General features: G+C 41.1%; 1 protein-coding gene across 1 annotated transcript; it reads right to left on the bottom strand.

Moving 5' to 3' along the window:
* Positions 1-2127: 2127 nt before the first annotated feature.
* Positions 2128-18194, bottom strand: LOC147901076 (uncharacterized). The gene is made up of 3 exons (XM_087376378.1): positions 17673-18194; positions 17426-17584; positions 2128-3429 (listed from the first exon to the last, which is right to left on the bottom strand). The coding sequence occupies exons 1-3, from the start codon at positions 17985-17987 to the stop codon at positions 3046-3048; spliced, it is 858 nt and encodes a 285-aa protein (XP_087232504.1). The 5' UTR covers positions 17988-18194; the 3' UTR covers positions 2128-3045.
* Between the last annotated feature and the right edge of the window lie 3543 nt (positions 18195-21737).

The raw sequence follows: 21737 nt of genomic DNA, 5'->3' as shown, positions 1-21737 counted from the left end.
TACTTGTGTTCATGAGGACTAATATTTGATATGCTTGTACAATGTACTCACGAGAGATGCAGCTAACACACATTTTAGTGCATAGAAAACATATGTACTATGCTCCTAGCATATTTAATTAGTATTTAACATGCATTACTCATATGTCAACTAAAAGGATCCGCATGGAATTCTTGACTATGCGACAATATCAAAAGTATATATATTATTAAAGTAAACTATATTAAAGAATTTGCTAAACTACACATTTTTAAAATCCCAAAATTCAAGCCTTTGTTTTTCAATGTTTTTTTTAGAGTGAGTGCACAACAATCTATTCAATATTGAAACAAAGGCTCAAATATTTACATTTAAAAAACATATTATATATTAGTTCCCCTTGTGTGCAATGTTACCCTTTTTATATGCAAGAGTGTTTCTTTCATTAGGCGTATGTTTTATACCCATGGCTAGAGTATACTAACTCTCCTAGGACCCTCCAACACTCTCCTAAAACAAGCACCTTTGGATGAAGGAATGGCTTAGAGGCATGATGGGAACATGATGAGTCAAGCCCATATCATCCACTATGAAAATAAACGTGAACCCAAATACACTAGGACTCTAGCATGGTCTCTAAGGAAGTCACATGGAAAAAGGATAACCCCTCTCTCATATTTGATGAGCTACTAAATGTGATCTAGACTCACCTAGATCCAAATCCCAATCTGTCGTCGAGGCTAACAATGGGTCCTGCCATAGCTTTACCCTACATGGCTAAACAACTTTCTGTACCTACTACTTGTCATTGAGGAAAAGGACAATCCAATACTAGTAGGGCTCGAGGAAACTTACCATTTGAGCTTCTCTTGCCAAACCAAATGAAACCCCTTTCTTTAGTCAAACAAAAAGCCAAGAACATCTACTAATAGAAAGATAATGGAAAGAAAGAGGAGGCATGTAGGTTGCAGTAAAGGCGGAAGGAAGACTTGGACAAGCAAAAAGACAACAAAGAAGAGCCAAGAGGACAAGGGGAAGAAACAACCAAGGGAAAGAGTGGCAAAAAGGGAAGAAGAAATAGTGAGGAAGGAACCTCAAAAGAGTGGGCCAACCAACCCCATGGCTTACAAAAGCCACTCAAAAGTGCCAATTAGCTAGCCCTAGGGCCAACCCAAACCAAGCAAGGGAAACAAGCCTTGAAGCAGCGATAGTAGGAGATAAGGGTCAACGAGTCGAGGGGGTGAGGAGAGGGCTTGCGAATGGGAGAGATGGGAGTGACTCAAAGGGGCTACAAGCAATGACCAACTCGGTCATGCAACCAAGGGGAGAAAGGGTGGCAAAAGGCACTCCAACTAAGCAACAACACTAAGCAAAACTATGCCAAAGACGAAGTAAGGAAAAGGAGGAGATGCAAGGGGGAAAAGGAAGGCTAGCGAACGAGGCAATTCCAGATATGGATCGTCAAAGTTTGCTTGTCACTTACATCTCTCTATTAACTCTTTGATCTTCATCTATTGATCTGTATCCATCACATATTGATCAGGAACCAAGTACTTACCCCTATCCTCAGCTAGTGTCCTTGTGGCAAATGGAAGTAAAAAATACAAGATGATGATTCCATTTTCCTTTTTTTGGCAGAGGATAAATCCCTTCCAATCACCACTTGTTTTCCCTAATCTTTTCTTGTGCTCAACGATTTCATTACCAGTTTCCAAAGATTCTTCAATGATGAAGTGCTCATAGCCTATCCACATAAGCTGCTGATCACTGATGCTCACATGCACAACTATCTACAAAAACTACCTTAACCAAAGAACAAAATAACATGTTTTGTCCTAAAAGAGATTTAGTTACTAAAGGCTACTTACCGCATACATTCAATACACAAAGTGATAAGCAATGAAAATCAGTGCATATATATACATGGGAAAACTGATCATATAAAAGCATATTTGATTCATTAAAACTTTAGCCTCATGTTGAAGCCACAAGGTCAGAAACCCTGAACGATGACATAAAGTGCAAACGCAGATCTGATGAAGCTTCGATAGATGAGGCCCAAATAAAGAGAATAAGAAAGGCAGCATGCTTCCCCTGAAAAAGATTTATTGAAACCTCCCAATAACCAAAGACCCTATGCCTCCACCACTAGGGCCTACCGTTGCCAAAAATCAAACATAAAAGTTACTCTTAAAACACATACTTTGCCTGCTTCTCCACTTGTGAATATTGACAATGCCACCCAAACTCTGAAGAACTTGTGAACACGCACATAATTTTTCTTTGTACAAACTTAATAGCTACTAAAATGGGCCCCCCTAAAACAGGATAGACCAACCTTAAGAACCATTCAATTGTCTTTTAACTTGTTACTATGTGGCAACATAGCATAATGCCATAATGCTGGAGTCCTTTCAAAGCATATAACAAAAAATTGTGTCAGCTGCTGCACAAAAAAAATGTTGAGCCAACCAAACCGCCAAGCTGAATTTTTATAGATATCATCACAGAAGCTGGAACATGGAAGATGCCCTGAGTTGCACCGTTATTACATATTTAAGACACCCATCTCATCCTCACTTTCGTCACTATGGTGCATTCCTCCCTTGCCATTTGAACTTAGAAGAGACCAATGACCATACAAAAGTCATCACAACTATCATTGGTGTTCTAGTCATTAACATGTCACATTCGTCACTTGCCAGGATAAACCCTGCAACAATCATCTCTTCCTGATCTGAGGTCTACTCCAAAGACCAGTATATTTCAGTCTGCACCCCTTGATTTTCTCATCGCCTAGAAACTCTCAATACTAAACGAGGTTTCTTGGCATGACTAGAGAGAGTGTCAGACTCAGAAATGAACGTGATGCCAGCCCCACTTATGGCTCGTAAAGTAAGGCAGCTCATTCTTGGCAAATTTGGTTATTTAAAGCAAACTCACACACTCGAATGAATGGACTTCAGGAAACAGGGTGCTTCTGTGTACATACAATTTGATGATAAGAAGATGCCCTTCAGCAAATTATAATTTTTGATGAATTGCAAGCTGCCTGGAGGCTGTATTTCATGCAAACGAATGTGAAGCACCACTATCCTCTTCCTTTTTTGTAGATGCTGGACTCATACTTCCATCTAAAGGAGCTGCAACTTTTGAAATGTCCTTAGGTACTTCAAAATCATCCTGTCCACACCGCTGTTGTGTATGTGACAATAAACAGCACATCTGACGAAAGAGAACACGAGAGAGGCCTGAGCCACTCTCATATATGTAGCCCTCTGATAAACTGGCTCGTTCAAGGGCTTCCACCAAAGCATCATATACTCGTTGAGGACAATTGTACTGTGTAGGTTTGTCATGAAGATACATGGCATCAAATGTAAATGAGCGCTGACTTTCAGACCAATAAGAGAACTCCGGCACGCAGTCGGAACGGCAATAAATAAGGATCTGATTTGAATGTACAACTTGTTAGAAACCTAAGGAATCCACAGGTGCATAACCTCCACTCAAACCACTCTCTCCCTAACCATTAAAAAAGCCCCAGTCACTATCTCACATATGACGGTCTCTATGAGACTTCTCAAAGATCTTGATTTGAGGTAAACAGCATATGTCGTTAAGGTGCAAAACATGAGCAAACGGAAAAGAAGAGCACTACATGTGCATGGAAACAAAAACCAAGATTCGTCCACCCTCTAAGGAACACAAGCAGAAAATTAAAAAAAGAAATATACAATGAAAGATCTGCCAGCACAGTACAAATATAAAAGCCAATATTCTTCAAAGATTACAATAAACAATTGCATGAGCTCTCACAAAGACGTACAGAATCCATAAAAATATTGAATAAATTACAATAAATATGCATGGGCACTCAGAACGTTTCTCACAAAGTCATAAAATCCATACAAAGCGACCCGTTGAACACATGATAAACAAAGTCTTTTTCAGTGGAGCATGGTCAATTGAAAGTTCTGTTTGTGTCTTTGGTCAATTAGTAGGTTAGTGTAAACTCTTTCTTGATTCTGGTTTTAAATCTCATTGTGCAGAGTTGTTCTCTCATTGCTTCGGTGCATTTTTATTTCCACACTGGCTTTCATCCTTCGAGGTTGTTCAGTTTCTTGGTCTGCAAGGCCATGCCATAAACAAAGAAGATGTACAATGAGAATATCAAGAAGATGTTAATATGGTGCAGGGTTGTAAAGATCAGGTTGGGGCAAGAATGAATTCATTGCACAGAACGATATAAAGTTAAGACAAATTACTCTGGACAAAAGATGATAATTAAGAGAAATTACTCTGGATAAAAGATTCCCTACATCATCAAACAAGCCGATACGTACTTGGTACCAAAACAGCTCAAGCAAGTCTGGATAAAATGCATTCATTCCCAGAAAAAAGAATCATCATGAAGCGGTCTTCCACCAGTTTTGAACTGAATATGACACTTCTCAACGATGATGAACTTTTAGACAAAGAGTGTGGAATGATGTCGCTGAATCCATTGATGGAATCAGGATTTTCAAAGACAAGAAGAGAAAGTTCTGAGCAAGAAGTAACCAAAACCTCCACAATCATTAACTTGACAGAAAGTGATGAAGAAGATAGAATCAAGGCAACTGCTAGAATACCACTGAAACGGATCTGATGAGATGGCCAATGAAGCGTGGTTAGCTGGAGGTTTATATAGACACAGTAAATTGAGGACTGGTGTCCCACCACTCTGTCACTGCCTCATAAAAATTATATAGCCAAGAGGTTTACCCCTACACTAAACAGAATCACCAAGGCAATGTAGCACCTTTGAAAAACGGTATTACCTAGACGACGTATTCCTTGCATATAGCAGAAACTATATTAGTGAGTTGGGAGAAACACTCACAAGTTCTTCCATATGCACATCCACCGAGAATGAAGGAGAATCCCATTTAAGATGGCTAATATAGAACCCAAACTCCTTTTTTGGAAGAGAAATGATTATTTAGTTAATTAATAGTCATTAGAACCTTATTATTGTTAGGCGCCAATTTGATGGTGCGGTTATATGTTTGTATTTATGATCGATCAAGCGGTGTAAATAGTACCGCCAAACTATGTAACATTGGCCAATGATTAGTAATAAAGATGTGCACACACGTGTCTAGGTCCTAGGGGCAATAGGAAAGGGAAGGGTGCATTAGAGTGCATCGCATGGTAGTTGCATGGGTCATAGGATAAGGGTAGGTGTAAATGGGAAGATGGAACTTGAGTGATCTGAAGGGACATTAATGAAAGGGTAGCACCCTTTCATTGTGAATCTCGCGTAGCATTCTCTCTACCACATTGCATTCATCCGCCTTCTCTCTTCCACCTTGCATGTAGGTCGAAATAGAAACAAGTACTCTCACGAGGGCGCTCTTCCCCATTGGAGGGCCAATTGGCATTCAAATTCTTCATGCATTGCACACATTTGCATTCTCGAAAAGTCTGGTTTTTCACATTTGGTATCAGAACGGTAACGGTCCACGACCAGGACGAGAAGAGAGCGAGAGAGCAACGCGTGGAATTGTGATGGGTGCGGTAGAAGCACTCACGAATGCCGGAGAAGAAGGTACGATCCATGACGGGAGCAATTGCGGACGGCAGAGAAGGAGGCACGATCCATGATGGAAGCAAGCGTGGGCGGAAGAGTGGACAGCACAACCCATGAACTGAAACACGGATGACGGAATCTTTGCTGGCAAGCATTTGCTACGAATAGTGCATTCCGCACATTGCTACTTTTCCAGGGCTGCAAACCAGCTTCTCCTTTCCTCCCAACCCTAAATTCTTGAGGTTCTGAGACGAGGGATTTCTTGGAAATTTTTTGTCTTGAACTATAAACGGGGTGACTCCCCTCCCCCCGCTGTGAATGTACCCTTAAAATCCTTAAACCGTGTGGAAAAGGGACCCCCTTGTTCTCCCAAACGAAAAGTCGGATCAGAACAAGGTTTTAAGGGGGTGATCCACCCACCAAGTACCTCCTATAACGGGATGTAGAGCTCCAATCCACTCAAAATAAGTAGCTCAAATAGAGTGTATCAGTTTACAATAGAAATACAAGAAGAAAAGCATAAAAGAGAGGGAAGAAGAGGTCATTTGAAGAGGTTTTTGGACACAAGTGAAGCGGGAGTCGGATAAGTACCACCAACTCTACAACACTTGACTTTTCCTATAAAATAAACCCTTTTTTAAAGAAATTACAGCAAGTCATTTTCTCTCTTGTATTACTAAAAGGAAAGAATGGAAGGGGAAGGGAGATATAACAATGAACTTATTCCTTTTCCTCCATTACCTGAAGGAGAGAGAGAAAGAACACCTTCACCCCCTCCTGAAGAGGATGGATTAGGTGAGAGTTACACACATCTTGAGTATGATAACCCACAAATAGATTTACAGCAGTCTCTCCTTCAAAAACCTCTTGATAGGGAGTTCTCCTTTTGTAATGAAAGAAGAAATGAGACCAGCCAAGAACAAGGTGATGAGTTTACACCTTCAACTCGAAACCCAACACACAGGGTAAAGCTCTTGTAAGGAATGTGAATAGCCAATCACGTCCTAGATGGGTGCCATTTCCTTCTATGACGGACGAAGAGAAGAAGAAGTTGATTAAGAAAGAAAAATGCTTGGGTGTAAGAAACATAAGCCAGGGCACGTATGGCATAAGTGTCCCGTTCTCTTGGCTAAAATTGCCAAGACAAATTCAGTAAAAGGAAAAACCAAGGCATCCAAGCAGGAGGGTAAGGCTTCTACCTTGTCACCCTCGAAATCTACCATGACCATTGAGCCAATAGTGAATACTGTCCATTCAGCCAATACCTTTGGGCCTCATGATCTTTTTAAGGTGTATGGATTCGTGAATGGACAGAGAATAGTGGTTCTCCTAGACGATGGATGTAATTATGACTTAGTAAGTGATAGATTGGTAAAATTACTCCATCTTAAACCAAAACATGTTACTCTCAAGAGCTTTTAGGGGACACAATGAAGAAGACACATCCATAGTACGGAATATTCATTTTTGTATACAAAAATATAGAGATCGAAGGGATTTTCTAGAAGCTTCTTTATAAGACGTTGACATGAATCTAGGTAAACCATGGCGGTACGATTTTAACCTTGCTTTTCATCCTCATACTCATCATTGTTGCTTTGTACATAAGGATGAAAACATAAGGATCGTAGGGGATTGAGACGTGTATACAATTCCATTGATTACTCCTTCCCAAGCGAAAAGATTGATAAAAAGAGAGGTAAAGTGTAATCTTGTGTATATACGGGATTCACGAGATCTTCATATCTCAAAAGAAGATTGGGAGAGAAATGAGTTCCTTAGAGCTTCTGAGGATCGATTTTCAAGAGATGACTCATTCGAATTGCCTATGGAGAGAGAAGACGATCATGCCATAGACTTAGAGCCATGAGCTTCTCCTCCATGTAGAGTCTCATACAGGATAGAAATAGAGGAGGTAGAAAAACAAATTGAAGATCTATTGCCAAAAGGCTTGATTTGACCAAGCAGCTCTCCATTTGGAGCACCTATATTGGAGAAATCATTAGGAGCAAAGGTTAAAGCTTATCCTTTAGATGAGGACTTTGCTGACATTTATGGGAAGATTCAGCGTAATGAGGTCGAGGGTTTAAAGGCTTATTCCATCGTGATGGATACTTATTGTTGAGATGTGCCATATGTGTACCTAAAACATTTCGGTATCTAGTCATTATTGAGTTACGTGCGAGTCCATATTCTGGACATAGAGGCATTAGAGGGACCATTGACAATATTGAGAGGTACTTCCATTGGCCTAAACTTCGCAAAGAAGTTTCAACCTTTGTTCAACAATGTGACGTATGTCAGCGCATTAAATCTGACACAAGTAAGACTGCTGGTCTTTTGCAACCTTTGCCTATTCCTTCTGAAAGGTGGGAACACAGTACAATGGATTTTGTGTCAGGTTTCCCCAAGGTTGGTCAGTTTGAGCAGATTTTCACTGTTATAGATAGGCTGAATAAATAGCCTCATTTTATTCCCTGTAACAAAGAGTTGTTTGCTCTTGAAACAGCAAGGTTATTCATTAGGGAAATCTTTAGGTTACATGGGTTACGAAAATCTATTGTATCCGATAATGATGGCCGTTTCATTAGCAACTTTTGGACAGCCCTATTTGAGAATCTCGGAACCAAACTGAAATTTACTACAGCCTTCCATCCTCAAGGAGATGGACAAAGTGAGAACGCAAATCAAACCATATCTATTTTACTTCGAGCTTATGTCCATGACCAACCTTGAAGGTGGCCAGAGTTCTTATCCATGTTAGAGTTTGCTTATAATAACACTGTACATACTTTCACCAAGAAAGCCCCATTTGAAATTATCTACGGGCAATGTTTACTCACTCCAATAACACACTTGGGGGAGCAAATTTTTGCTGCTGACCAGTTTGCTGAGGATATGTCCCACGTTATTGAGCAGGTAAAAGAACATATTAAGAAGGCCCAGGTTCAACAATCCAAGGCAGCCAATAAAAAAAGAAAAGAAGTTTATTACAAGGAGGATGATTGGGTTTTATAGAAGATTGATAAAAGAAGAATCAAGTCAGTGAGAGGAATTACAAAACATGTCAAGTTAGCACCGAAGTTTTATGGTCCATTTCAGATTTCAGCAGCTTTATATCTAGAAGAAGGATCCAGAGCATATGAGCTGAAATTACCAACCCACTCGCATATGAAGAATATCTTTCATGTGAGCAATTTGAAGAGATACCATGGCGATACTTCTGCGTTTTTAAATGATCAGCATCAAGAAGAACCTGAACTTGAAGATGGGACTGAAGTTCTTACTCCGAAACAAATTGTGTACCATAAAGAGAAGAGTACTCGTGGAAAGAAGAGATAAGTGTATTTACTGAAGTTTAAAAACCAGCCAGCTAGTGATGCACAATAAGAGTTCTTTACAGATTTTCCACAGATACTCACAGATTATAAAGAGGAGATGCAATTGCAGAAGTAACAAGAGAAAGTGCACATAAGAGGAAGAGACCAGCAATAATCCAGAAGAGGACTTCTGCTCATTCAAGCAAGAGGGAGTGTCATGACAAGAAATGATTATTTAGTTAATTAATAGTCATCAGAACCTTATTATTATTAGGCGCAAATTTGATGGTGCGGTTATATGTTTGTATTTATGATCGATCAAGCGGTGTAAATAGTATCGGCAAACTATGTAACATTGGCCAATGATTAGTAATAAAGATGTGCACACACGTGTCTAGGTCCTAGGGGCAATAGGAAAGGGAAGGGTGCATTAGAGTGCATCGAATGGTAGGTGCATGGGTCATACGATAAGGGTAGGTGTAAATGGGAAGATGGAACTTGAGTGATCTCAAGGGACATTAATGAAAGGGTATCACCCTTTCATTGTGAATCTCACGTCGCATTCTCTCTACCACATTGCATTCATCTGCCTTCTCTCTCCCACCTTGCATGTAGGTCGAAACTCTCAGGAGGGCGCTCTTCCCCATTAGAGGACCAATTGGCATTCAAATTCTGCATGCATTGCACACATTTGCATTCTCGAAAAGCCTGGCTTTTCACAATGTGGATTTATTCAAGGCGCGATTGTTGGTGAACTGAAAGGAAAGCATGGAGTGAACACAAACTGAGAATTCTTGCTTATGGCATGAAGAAAGGTGAGGTCCTTATGTAGGCACCTCTTACATGATCACTGACATCACTGATGACCTCTGAGCTCCACAATCATCTCCTCAATTAGCTCCTAGATTCTCTCAATCATCCTATGTGGCTTCTACCACCACCTAACAGTGCTTATGGGCACCTAACTGTGCCTCTAGCACACACACATAGAAACCAAGGTGTGCCTGGGGCATACACCTTGAGATATCCCATCATACCCCCCCTCAAGGGAATGCCTCATGCTATGTCAAGGATACATCTAGTCTCATAGTTTCTCATGCCATCTCATGGTGGTCAAGGATAAATCTATGGCTAGGTTCTCATGCTAGCAAGGGGTTCCCAAGGGTGTGAAGTAAACAAAAGGGATACAAAAGACCTTCCAAAGGTTATCTCCCCTGCATGTACATGCACACAATGTCTGCAGGAGGTACCATGAAGCAAAACACATACACATGGCCTACATCATATGGTGACCAGAGGTGTTTACAAAGAACTTATTTCATTCATTTTGGAGGACTATCCAGGCTGAGAACCTTGACTCAACATAAAAGAGAGAGATCTGGAGCATATATGGAGATGATTCAAAAAGCATAATCTTCATAGGATGCCTCATCTTGTGGAGGCACATCAACTGAAAGTAGATTGGCAGTTTCTGACTTTGTAGTTGCTTCCTTTTTTGCTCTACAAAACTTTTCATGGTGATTGTTTTTGCCACAGTGCTTGCATGGATTGATCTTGAAGCAGTCTTTTGAGAGGTGATTAGTCTTCCCACAATGTTTGCAAGGTGAAAACTTGCCCTTCTGGATTTTTATGGCATAGGCTGTGTCATTGCCTCTCCGGAGTTCCATGTGCCTTTCTTCTTCTTGAAGAGCAGAAATAAGACCTTCAAGATTAGGATTAGGAAGATTTTTCAAAGTGGTAACAACATGATCATAATCTTTAGGCATACTCTTGAGCAACACTGCCATTGCATCATCTGTAGTGATTGGAGAGTTAATAGAAGCAAGTTGAGTCATGAGACTCCGCATGTAATTGACATGGGTAGCCAAAGGAGTGCCACTAACCATCCAATTCAAAGAAAGCAATCTTAAGTGACAATTTTGAGATGTGAGAGCTAGCACAAAAAATAATGTCAAGCTTCTGCCAAGCTTCTGAAGGAGACTCTAAGTCAGAGATGTGATGAATATAGTCATCTCCTAAGGCAAGAACAATGATGCCATAGGCTTTCTCCTCTCTAGCAGGATCTCTTGCCGGGCGTGTCGGAGCTGAGCATTGGAGGCTGTTGAAGAAGAAGTTGAAACCGGTTTGACAAGCCCCCAGAGGTTTTCCCTCATCAATGCAAACTTAACCTTCATCTGCCATGTGTGAAAGCCCTTACCATTGAACTTATCCATATTCAAGATGGTAGCCATGAGAGGGTCTAACCCAGAACGGGCAGTGTCTACTCTCTTACAAGACTAGAAAGAGTTGAAGAGCTTCAAAATACAAGCGTTTAGAGTAGCAAAGGCTTGCAACCAAAATCCATACTACAAATCAATGATGCTTTCACTTGCATGCTTCATAGAGATGACTAAATGAAAGTATTCCAAGCAAATCCAGGTATAGCAACTTAAAAGAAAGTTATAGCCACAGTTGTATTGATGCTTTTCAATACTTTAAAACCTCAGAAATGCTAAAGTAGCATCTAATGTAGCATCAAACTCATAACCTTGTCAAAACTGTCCAAAACAGAGGCCTGAACTTGGAGGACTTGTATCTCACTCTTCAAAACAAAGAAAATAGGGCTTTCTGAAGCAAAAGAAAGCTCATATACCAGAGAAGATCCAGCACAGAGGTTGGGCGAAATGGCGTGCTGTTTTGCCCGGGGGAGTTGCTGCAGGCTGAACCTGTGTTTTGACGTTTTCTCCTTCGTTGCTGAACCAAATGGGCTGCAAAGTCACTCAAAATGTTCGTCTTGAGGTCGCCCATCTACTCCTAAGAGGGCTCGAGCAATGGTGCAGCGGGCAGGAAGTATTCTGCAACAGAAAAATGATGAAAAAATGCGCTATTTGGGGAATGGCGACCAGCAGAGACATCTTTTCTTCAATTGCTTGCAGGTGGAAGTTCGCCCAAACGAGGGGTATCTCCAGCAGGAAGGGCTTGGAGAATGGCGGAGAACCGAGGGAGAACAAGCTTTAGCAAGATTTGGGAAGAAAGGGAAGAAATGGTGAAGATGAAGAAGAAGAAGATGGAGAAGAAGAAGATGATGTGGCACAAGTGGACTCAAGGAGGATCAAAGTGCTCTAATACCATGTTGGTGAACTGAAAGGAAAGCATGGAGTGAACACAAACTGAGAATTCTTGCTTATGGAATGAAGAAAGGTGAGGTCCTTATGTGGGCACCTCTTACATGATCACTGACATCACTGATGACCTCTGAGCTCCACAATCATCTCCTCAATCAGCTCCTAGATTCTCTCAATCATCCTATGTGGCTTCTACCACCACCTAACAGTGCTTATGGGCACCTAACTGTGCCTGTAGCACACACACAGAGAAACCAAGGTGTGCCTGGGGCATACACCTTGAGATATCCCATCAACAATTGTAGAGGTTCATTAGTCATTCAAGCAGTTTACACAGTACCCTCGCTCCTAGAAGATGCTGAATCTGATGCACAGCCAAAGAAAAGGCAGCTTGATGAGGCAGATAGGGAGTTCGAAGTTAACAAGAGACCGCATGCCAACTTTCAAGACCAGCCCTCACAAAACATTTATGGTTTGCAGCAATGTACTGTCACGGCAATAATTTTCAGTCCATGGTTTCCGAACAGCAAGGAGTTATGGCACCCTATTTTGGGGAAGGATCAGTTTCTAGGCGATGGTCAGCCCTCATGCACAATTTGCTGGTATGCCTACGAGTCAAATGGTGGGGTTTCAAACTACTTTGCAGCCCATGGGACAGAATCTGATGTATGCCAATGTTGGTGCAGCCCTAGGGATGCAAACGGGAATGCCTAATGCAGTAGCCGGCAACATGTTTATGCCAAACATGCAAAATTCAGGCGCTGGTTTGAATAATTCAGCTTTGCCTCATAGTGTTGAAAGGTAAAGTGAAAGATTACAAGGAAGCTGGAGCTGCGGTTAAATTTGAGATGTTCAGTGGTTCAGAGGACAAGCTCAAGGCTCCCAATAGTTTGATGCAACGTACACACGAGGGAACTTTTCTAAAGCATCTAAGATACGTTGGGCTGCAAGCTTTTTGGAAGGTAATGCTCTCCAGTGGTGGACCACTATGCTTATGCAGAACACAGCACTTATTACTTGGGTAGGCTCCAAACAAGTGTTTTCAGGTGCGTGGCTTACCATGACTTTTGAAGTTGACATTATGACTGCCTGACATGAGCTGAATTCAAGCAACTGCCGAGATCTCGAGAAGTACAACAGCAAATTTTGGGTGGCTTCTTTTTATTCTTTTGTCGCTGCCTTGCAATATACACGGCTTTCTCACGATTAACCTTCTTCTCTATCTTGAAAGGCCGAGACCCAAATTTCCTCTCTATGCTGTCGTTCTTGGCTTCGTGCTTCTGACTGCCTTTGAATCTCGACGTCTCTCCCTGCATTAAGGCATATGCTGTGCTAGCATTCTCAATCAGTTGGGACATGTTAGAAACCTTTGCCTTCGTACAATAGTCTCTGAGCTCCTTTCGCAAACCACAACAATACTTTTCTACCTGCTCAAAGAAAGGAACATGCCAGAAGAGCTGAAGTCTTTGTATGAGGAAAAGAAGTGCTTTAAATGCAAGGAACCGGGACACATATCCAAGGATTGTCCACAGTGGAAAGAGGAGAAGTGCAGACAAGGGTGACCCGAGGAAATCGAAGACCATGGCTAGTTTGATGCCAGATGTAATCAATGAATAGCCCCAAGGTGAAAAGACAGAGTTATGTAGGGCTTGGGGTAAGATTCGGGATCAAACAGCCCTCATCTTCTTTGATCCTGGCACCAAGGCCAAATTTATTTCTCCAAATATGGCAACCAGATTGGGGATCCGTGCAGATGAGATGGGGCCAAGTTGTGAGGGTGTCTGGATAGCAAGCCGGGTGAGGAAGATAGGTCTGGGGGCGAGTTGTGCAAACGATGCCACAGGGCTTAGGAAGATATTCATCATCTTTTCCTCAATTGCAGTTTTTCTAAATCTCTTTGAGACACAGTGCATAGACACTCGGCTTTTTTTCCTTTTCACTATGCTTACATCTTGTTGGGAGATTCCCCAAGCAGAGCTCCCTGAAATGTTATCCGTATCTCCACGATATGGACCATTTGGTATCAAAGGTGTACTAAGGTTTTCAATGATGTTTAGTTTGATGCTAATGGGTACTTTCAAACTTGTGGATGATCATAGGAACTTAGAGATAATTTTCAAAGGCTTAGCCAACTTCAGCTACAGGTTCAAGATTGTTGCAAAGAAGAAGATAAGCTAGCCCCGGCATGTCAAACCCAGAGTTTAGCACTCCTATCACTCCTATTATAGGGAAGCTTCACTTGCATATTCAGTATTTGGTGAATACCAAAGACTTCTATATCATGTCTCTCTCCGGTTGTGATGTTTTGCTTGAAATTCCATGGATGCACTGTTTGGATGTAGTGATAGAAGCCAAAAAGAGAAAAATTACAGCTTGTCATAAAGGGAAGACCCATGTAATTGATGCAAAATTGAAAGGGGAATCTGTCCCAGTTGTAATGGCTTCAACCATAAAACTGTAATAAAAAGTCATATTTTTGCATACATGGTTTTCACTAGGGAGATTCCTCCAATAAATGACGAGCATACTATTTCTCGTATGAAGAGAGAAAGGGCTGTTTTTCTGTTTTTCCAAACCATTTTGCTTTTCAAATGAATTGTCTAGTGAGGTTTCGCCAGATAGGCCAGAGGACCGTGGAATTAATATTATACCTGGTAGTAGTCCACCTAATAAACCATCTTATAGGGTCAGTGCGGCGCAGCAGGAGGAGATCATGAGTCAAGTTAATGAACTCTTGGAGAAAGGGCTGATTCAGCCCAGATCATCCGGTCCTGTTGGTGCAGAAGAAAGATGGTTCTTGGCGTATGTGAATCTACTATCGCGCCTTGAACAAGATTACCATTAAAAATCGCTTCCCGATACCCAAGATAGATGATCTTCTGGATAGGTTGAAGGGGGGAGCTGTGTTCAGCCACATTGATTTAAAGAGTGGGTATCACCAGGTTCGCATACGCCGAGAAGATGTGCATAAGACGGCATTCAGGACTTCTTTCGAGTTGTATGAGTTTTTGGTCATGCCTTTTGGACTCACTAATGCTCCCGCAACATTCAATCGCATGATGGACAGGATATTTCGAAATCACACAGCCTTTGTAGGTACATTCTTTGATGACATGATTACAGGGTAACTTCTTCTAGCAGCTCTGAAAGATAGGCGATTTCACAAGAAGCCTTCTGGCTGATAGGCGACTGATCTAAAGACCTCTGAGAAGCCTGGGCTGGACGAAATCAACTGGGACAGCTCCAAGAAGATGAAAAGCAGCTAGGCGATCTGTCTAAGAGCTCTGACAGGCCTCCGACAGCTTCAAAACAGCTAGGCCACTAGTCTGGAAGCCTTGGCAGGGCTCTGACAAGGGTACGAATCAATAAGTTGGGCTCTGGACCACCGATCTGGTTCAATCAAATACCAATTATGTGATTGTCCTAAACCAACATGATTGGAATAGAAATACATAGCAATATCATTGAACTAGTAATGTGATTCTAAATTGAGCCAGCCGTGTGGCTGCAATAACAATATTACCAAGATGGTAAGTGCTTGCACATTTGTTATATATACCCATTGTTGTTCCAAGAGACACTTTGTGCACCAATCACACAACCCAAAGCTGTTGAGTGAGAGTTTGGATGTGTAACCTTCAAATTTTCCTACGGAATTAAATGTTTTAGCATCGTCTGCTAACCAACATAGAAAGTAATCAAAGATGTTGGTAGAATACTATGAATTTGTTTGTTGTCATATACAAGGTTGACTATCACTATCTAATTACGTAATATATCTATGTTTGAAAAAGTAGCTTTTTCCTTGATTTATTTATCATGCAACCCTCTCAAACTTTGAAAAAAAGTGCAGGGAGAGCCTTTAAGCACAAGTTCTTGACCAAAGGAAGAGCAAATTCGAACCCATAATCCTTTATTTCACACACTTAAGCTTTACCACTAAGCTATAGAGTACAACATCATCCCTAAAGATAAATATAATATTATAAATGGTCCCTCCTCCCCCTCCATGTCCCTTCCTCTTTATTGCCCCCTTCATACGTGGTCCCTTCTCCCCTCCCCAATCTCACCTCACGTGGCTCCTTCTTTAATGCCACCTACCTCCATTATTCTTTAATTGAAACTCCTTCCTTCCCCCCTATATCCCTTAGTTTAATCATGGCCTTTCCATCTTCCTTTTCACCCCTCTTCTTTTCCCCACAACTAATTAATAGGAATTCCCAGTTTTTCAACATCTTGGTGACATACTAGTATGCCAATGATATATCCAAGACTAGGCGACTCGTCCGCATACACACAAGTATCTATCAATGTGCACGATCAATTTATACGATGCATTTCTACCTTGGACTGACAAACTAGAAGCTTGAAAGAATGCCTCCCCTCTACAGTCCGGTGCTTTCCGACCACAAACACAGTTAAAAGAAGAAAGGATGGACTATCACCTACATGGAAGTGCATATTGAGATTCTTCCTTACACTTGCAACCATTACAACACTCCTCTAAAGGCTTTTGGCAGAAAGAATGAATTAATGCTGTAAAAGGACACTTTTGAGCTCTCAAGCCTTACTTAAACCTCTCAAAAAACCATAATTTAGACAAAATATTGTGAATTGAACGCTCATATTTGAACTCTTTGGACATATTAATATGAGTAAATGGTTGGTTCAAATCCATCCACCTTCAAATTGCCAAATTTATATAGTTTGACATGGAATTGATACCTAGCACCACTAGTACATGGCACATGGCACCTTTTAACATATGAAATGTGGCACCACTCATGGCGAGAGATTTGGCAGTTGCATGGCACATTAGCGTTAGCTACATGTGCTTCAACAACCATAGGTACTTTACTACTTTCTCTAATTTTGGAAAAGGGTTTAGAGTTCCACAATCCTACAATTCTATCATTTGCATCTGTTTCAAATGGATAAAAGATTCATTTGGATCACCTACTTTTAACCCTAGGCTATTAGCTGTTTGAAGCGTTAAAATATTTTTCAGCCTCATTTGTTTGGTAAAGATACTTCCCTTTTCCTTGAGCTGATCAATCATAGACATTGCAATTTTCACAAGAAAATGCTTGATCATAGACATTGCAATTTTCACAAGAAAATGCAACTCGAAGGAAGAGAATGTGGACTACTTTTTTATTGGCCTTCTCCTTTAGTACTAGCCTTTGTCACAGTTAAGTTTGCTCTTCACCTCCAAAGTGCTGACGTACAAAGACCTTTGTATAAATGGATGCTCAAGTTTGTGTGGAAAAGTAGATCTGTAGAGTCTTATTGACAACGAAATCATCGGAATTGGGTGTCCAAGATTGATTTTAATTAGAAGAAGGAAGGATGCTGCTGCCCCTGGTCTTGTCTCTTTAGAAAAGTATGCCAAAAAACCTAGATAAACTATTTCAGAACAGGAGAAACATTGCAAGAGCATATTTTACCACTCTCACAATCCGACCGTGGGCTTGAGTTTTCTTAGCTTCAGAAGCGGCCATCCGGAACAGTTGAGACAGATCGCACTGAGGGAAAGACCCATTGGAACATAGACCTCGCACAGAATTGTTGATTATATCCATCTCGTTCGTGAAGTTCTGTTGAAGCTGTAGTGACAAGCACATTCTCGATGTAAATTAAAAGCACCAAACGATCGACCTAGGACAAAAGATTGGGAATGCATTTTGGGCTTACCCAGGAAGCTGTGTGACCGATGGTAGCGAAGGCAAACCGATGGTTTGGATGCAGCATGAGCTTAGAATAAACGAACAGCAAGATGGCCTGCTTGATAGCATCGAGTCTGGCGAGGACTTGACCTTTGACACCAGTAACTTTCATCTCTGCGTCCACCTGCCGATCGGCGTCGACACAAAACAAGATGTCTTCAAGCGAATGGGGCATGGCTCGCAGTGTATACTGCTGAGGCAGTCTCTCGCCATGCACAACACCTCCTTTGGGATCTCGTGCAGAGCTCGACCTGGCTGGCGAATGAGGAAACTCGGCAGACATATTGCAAAAGATAGCCCTATTATTATGTGTTTTATCAGATGTTTCCGAAGAGATAGAAACTTGGAACTCTATGGGCCTGGAAAAAAGAGAACCTCAGCTTAGCATTCAGAACTCTTAAGGGTCTGGAAAAGAGAGAGCCTCAGCTTAGCATTCAGCTTGGGAAATATGCAAGAAATTAGCAAAGGACATGTCACAACCTCACCCTCACATTATGACAACCCTTCAAAGTTCAAGCTCCTCTCACTTTAACCTTCTATCATAGCATTCTTTTAAGGCCCTTCCACAATTCCCATCATAGGAGAATCCAAAACAAACTCTATGGCTTTGCCTTTTGAGTGTCAAAAAGAAAAAGAGAGTTACTTTATTATTATATCAAAAAGAGTTCAACAAATGTACATCTCCTTTGAAAAGAGCAAGCCAGAACTGGATAAACCATTGTGATCAGAGAAGTGGTAACCAATGCAACTAATAACCAGGACACATCAACAGAACTTCTGAGAGTAGAGACTGAACAAACTCCATTCTTTCTTCCCTCCATTTTGAGAGAGGGGGCACTTTCTTTGTAATATCCAGATCTTTACAAGCAAGAGCAACGTCCTTCTTAAGCTTAGCTGTAATCTTATCAATAAGTGCATTTGCTTCATAAATATAAAACTTTATGTCATGTATGCAACACCAATGCATAGTGAGTTCAAAAGCATCAACAAATTTACTTTTAAACAGCAAAGACATTCTTTGCAACCAAATAAACCACAGCAGTTGTCCCCTAACAACCTGCTCCTTTCCCTGTAGCCTAATAGGAGAGTTACCCAGTAAAATATAAGCATAATTCAAAGGGAAAAAACCACAAACTTGTCTGGCGCTGTCCCAGACTGCTTGAGGCAATTTGCAGATTAGAAAGAGACAGGAGATGTCCTCAGGGGATCTATGATCGCGTTGGCATATTGTTGACTCTTGCTCTTTAGTAGCCTACTCTAGCACCAGTCCAAACTGCTTTATGTAGAATGAGACATAGTAGATAGGAATGTATTTTGAAATATCAGAGTCACAAATTTACCACACCTCTTTTTCCACACATTTGGACCATCATGTCTCAACGACCTTTTATTTATAGATCTTGCTAGATTGACAAGACAGGATAGGGAGAAGTCTCTTTGTGCCTTTATGCCGATTGTCTACCCTTAACTAGACTAGGGAGTCTCTATCCCACATCCTAAGTATGTTTTTGAGAAAAAGTAAATGGCTAAGTCTAAGTTCATGTTGTAAGAGTTGATTCCTTTACATTCATGAGTGCAAGTTTCAGATTTTCATCCCATAGGGGAGCATCCTTCCAAGTAATCAAAAACCATATTGAGTCTTTGTAGTAAAGGTAACAGTTTTCCTAGAGAAACCCTTCCATCTCTCCACGTTGATCTTCAAATCCCTAAACCTTTAGTGATACATTTCTCCTGTCCAAATACAGCTAATAGCTCAAGGTAGTCTTTCCAGACTTTGCATCTTTGATGCCTAGCATGCTCAGCTCCCCATGAATCTTGCAGCTGGCATTTCCATGTCTACCAAACCAAGTCCACCCTCATTCTATAGTAAAGCACAAATCTCCCAATCACCTTAGAAATTTTTTTGCATTCTTCATCTCCCCCCCATAGGAGAGTCCCGAAAAGAGAGTAATTAACTAAGGTGAGCCTTGGATGGAGCTCGATAAGAAATAAAATAAATGATGATTCAAAATGAATTTTCAATGTGCTGAAGAAGGTTGTAGACAATGCCATTTTTAAAGTCTCTTTTTAATCCTTTAATACACCTATTCCCATTTGTCTTTCATTGATATGTAAAACCCCATGGGGATACCCAATAGTTTATGGCCTTCTTTTGATTGTTCATTATGCTACAATTTATGTTTGCACCTTGCTGTCACCAATTTACAGTGAATACCATGGCCTTTTGATGAATTTAATGGCTAAAAGGCCAGTTCCATGGGCCTAGGCAAGGGACTGAAGGTTAGAGAGGGGTAAAAATTCATTTTTGCTAAGTGGGCTTGGAGGCCAAGTTTGGATGAGGTGACTTGCAAGACATGCAAAGGCAGCTTTTCCAAAATTAGATGACTTGAGGGCCAAGCAATCGGGTGCCTAGCTTTTTCAGGGCACTATATATATCCAAGGCAGGTCGTTTTTAGGGGGAGTTGGCTGTTCGCAGTGCACACCTTCCCAGAGCCCAACTTATTGATTCATACCCTTGCCAGAGCCCTACCAAGGCTTCCAAACTAGTGGCCTAGCTGTTTTGAAGCTATGGGAGGCTTGTCAAAGCTCTTAGACAGATTGCCTAGCTGCTTTTCATCTTCTTGGAGCTGTCCCAATTGATTTCATCCAGCCCAGGCTTCTCGAAGGTCTTTAGATCAGTCGCCTATCAGCCAAAAAATCACCTATCTTTCAGAGCTTCTAGAAGAAGTTACCCTGTAATCATGTCATCAAAGAATGACTTGACCTTTGACACCAGTAACTTTCATCTCTGCGTCCACCTGCCGATCGGCGTCGACACAAAACAAGATGTCTTCAAGCGAATGGGGCATGGCTCGCAGTGTATACTGCTGAGGCAGTCTCTCGCCATGCACAACACCTCCTTTGGGATCTCGTGCAGAGCTCGACCTGGCTGGCGAATGAGGAAACTCGGCAGACATATTGCAAAAGATAGCCCTATTATTATGTGTTTTATCAGATGTTTCCGAAGAGATAGAAACTTGGAACTCTATGGGCCTGGAAAAAAGAGAACCTCAGCTTAGCATTCAGAACTCTTAAGGGTCTGGAAAAGAGAGAGCCTCAGCTTAGCATTCAGCTTGGGAAATATGCAAGAAATTAGCAAAGGACATGTCACAACCTCACCCTCACATTATGACAACCCTTCAAAGTTCAAGCTCCTCTCACTTTAACCTTCTATCATAGCATTCTTTTAAGGCCCTTCCACAATTCCCATCATAGGAGAATCCAAAACAAACTCTATGGCTTTGCCTTTTGAGTGTCAAAAAGAAAAAGAGAGTTACTTTATTATTATATCAAAAAGAGTTCAACAAATGTACATCTCCTTTGAAAAGAGCAAGCCAGAACTGGATAAACCATTGTGATCAGAGAAGTGGTAACCAATGCAACTAATAACCAGGACACATCAACAGAACTTCTGAGAGTAGAGACTGAACAAACTCCATTCTTTCTTCCCTCCATTTTGAGAGAGGGGGCACTTTCTTTGTAATATCCAGATCTTTACAAGCAAGAGCAACGTCCTTCTTAAGCTTAGCTGTAATCTTATCAATAAGTGCATTTGCTTCATAAATATAAAACTTTATGTCATGTATGCAACACCAATGCATAGTGAGTTCAAAAGCATCAACAAATTTACTTTTAAACAGCAAAGACATTCTTTGCAACCAAATAAACCACAGCAGTTGTCCCCTAACAACCTGCTCCTTTCCCTGTAGCCTAATAGGAGAGTTACCCAGTAAAATATAAGCATAATTCAAAGGGAAAAAACCACAAACTTGTCTGGCGCTCTCCCAGACTGCTTGAGGCAATTTGCAGATTAGAAAGAGACAGGAGATGTCCTTAGGGGATCTATGATCGCGCTGGCATATTGTTGACTCTTGCTCTTTAGTAGCCTACTCTAGCACCAGTCCAAACTGCTTTATGTAGAATGAGACATAGTAGATAGGAATGTATTTTGAAATATCAGAGTCACAAATTTACCACACCTCTTTTTCCACAC

The sequence above is a fragment of the Dipteris shenzhenensis genome, chromosome 6, assembly GCF_047967505.1.
Source record: "Dipteris shenzhenensis isolate YYH24624 ecotype China chromosome 6, Dip_SZ_1.0, whole genome shotgun sequence".
NCBI classification, from domain to species: domain Eukaryota; kingdom Viridiplantae; phylum Streptophyta; class Polypodiopsida; order Gleicheniales; family Dipteridaceae; genus Dipteris; species Dipteris shenzhenensis.
This window is presented reverse-complemented; position numbering and strand designations above follow the sequence as displayed.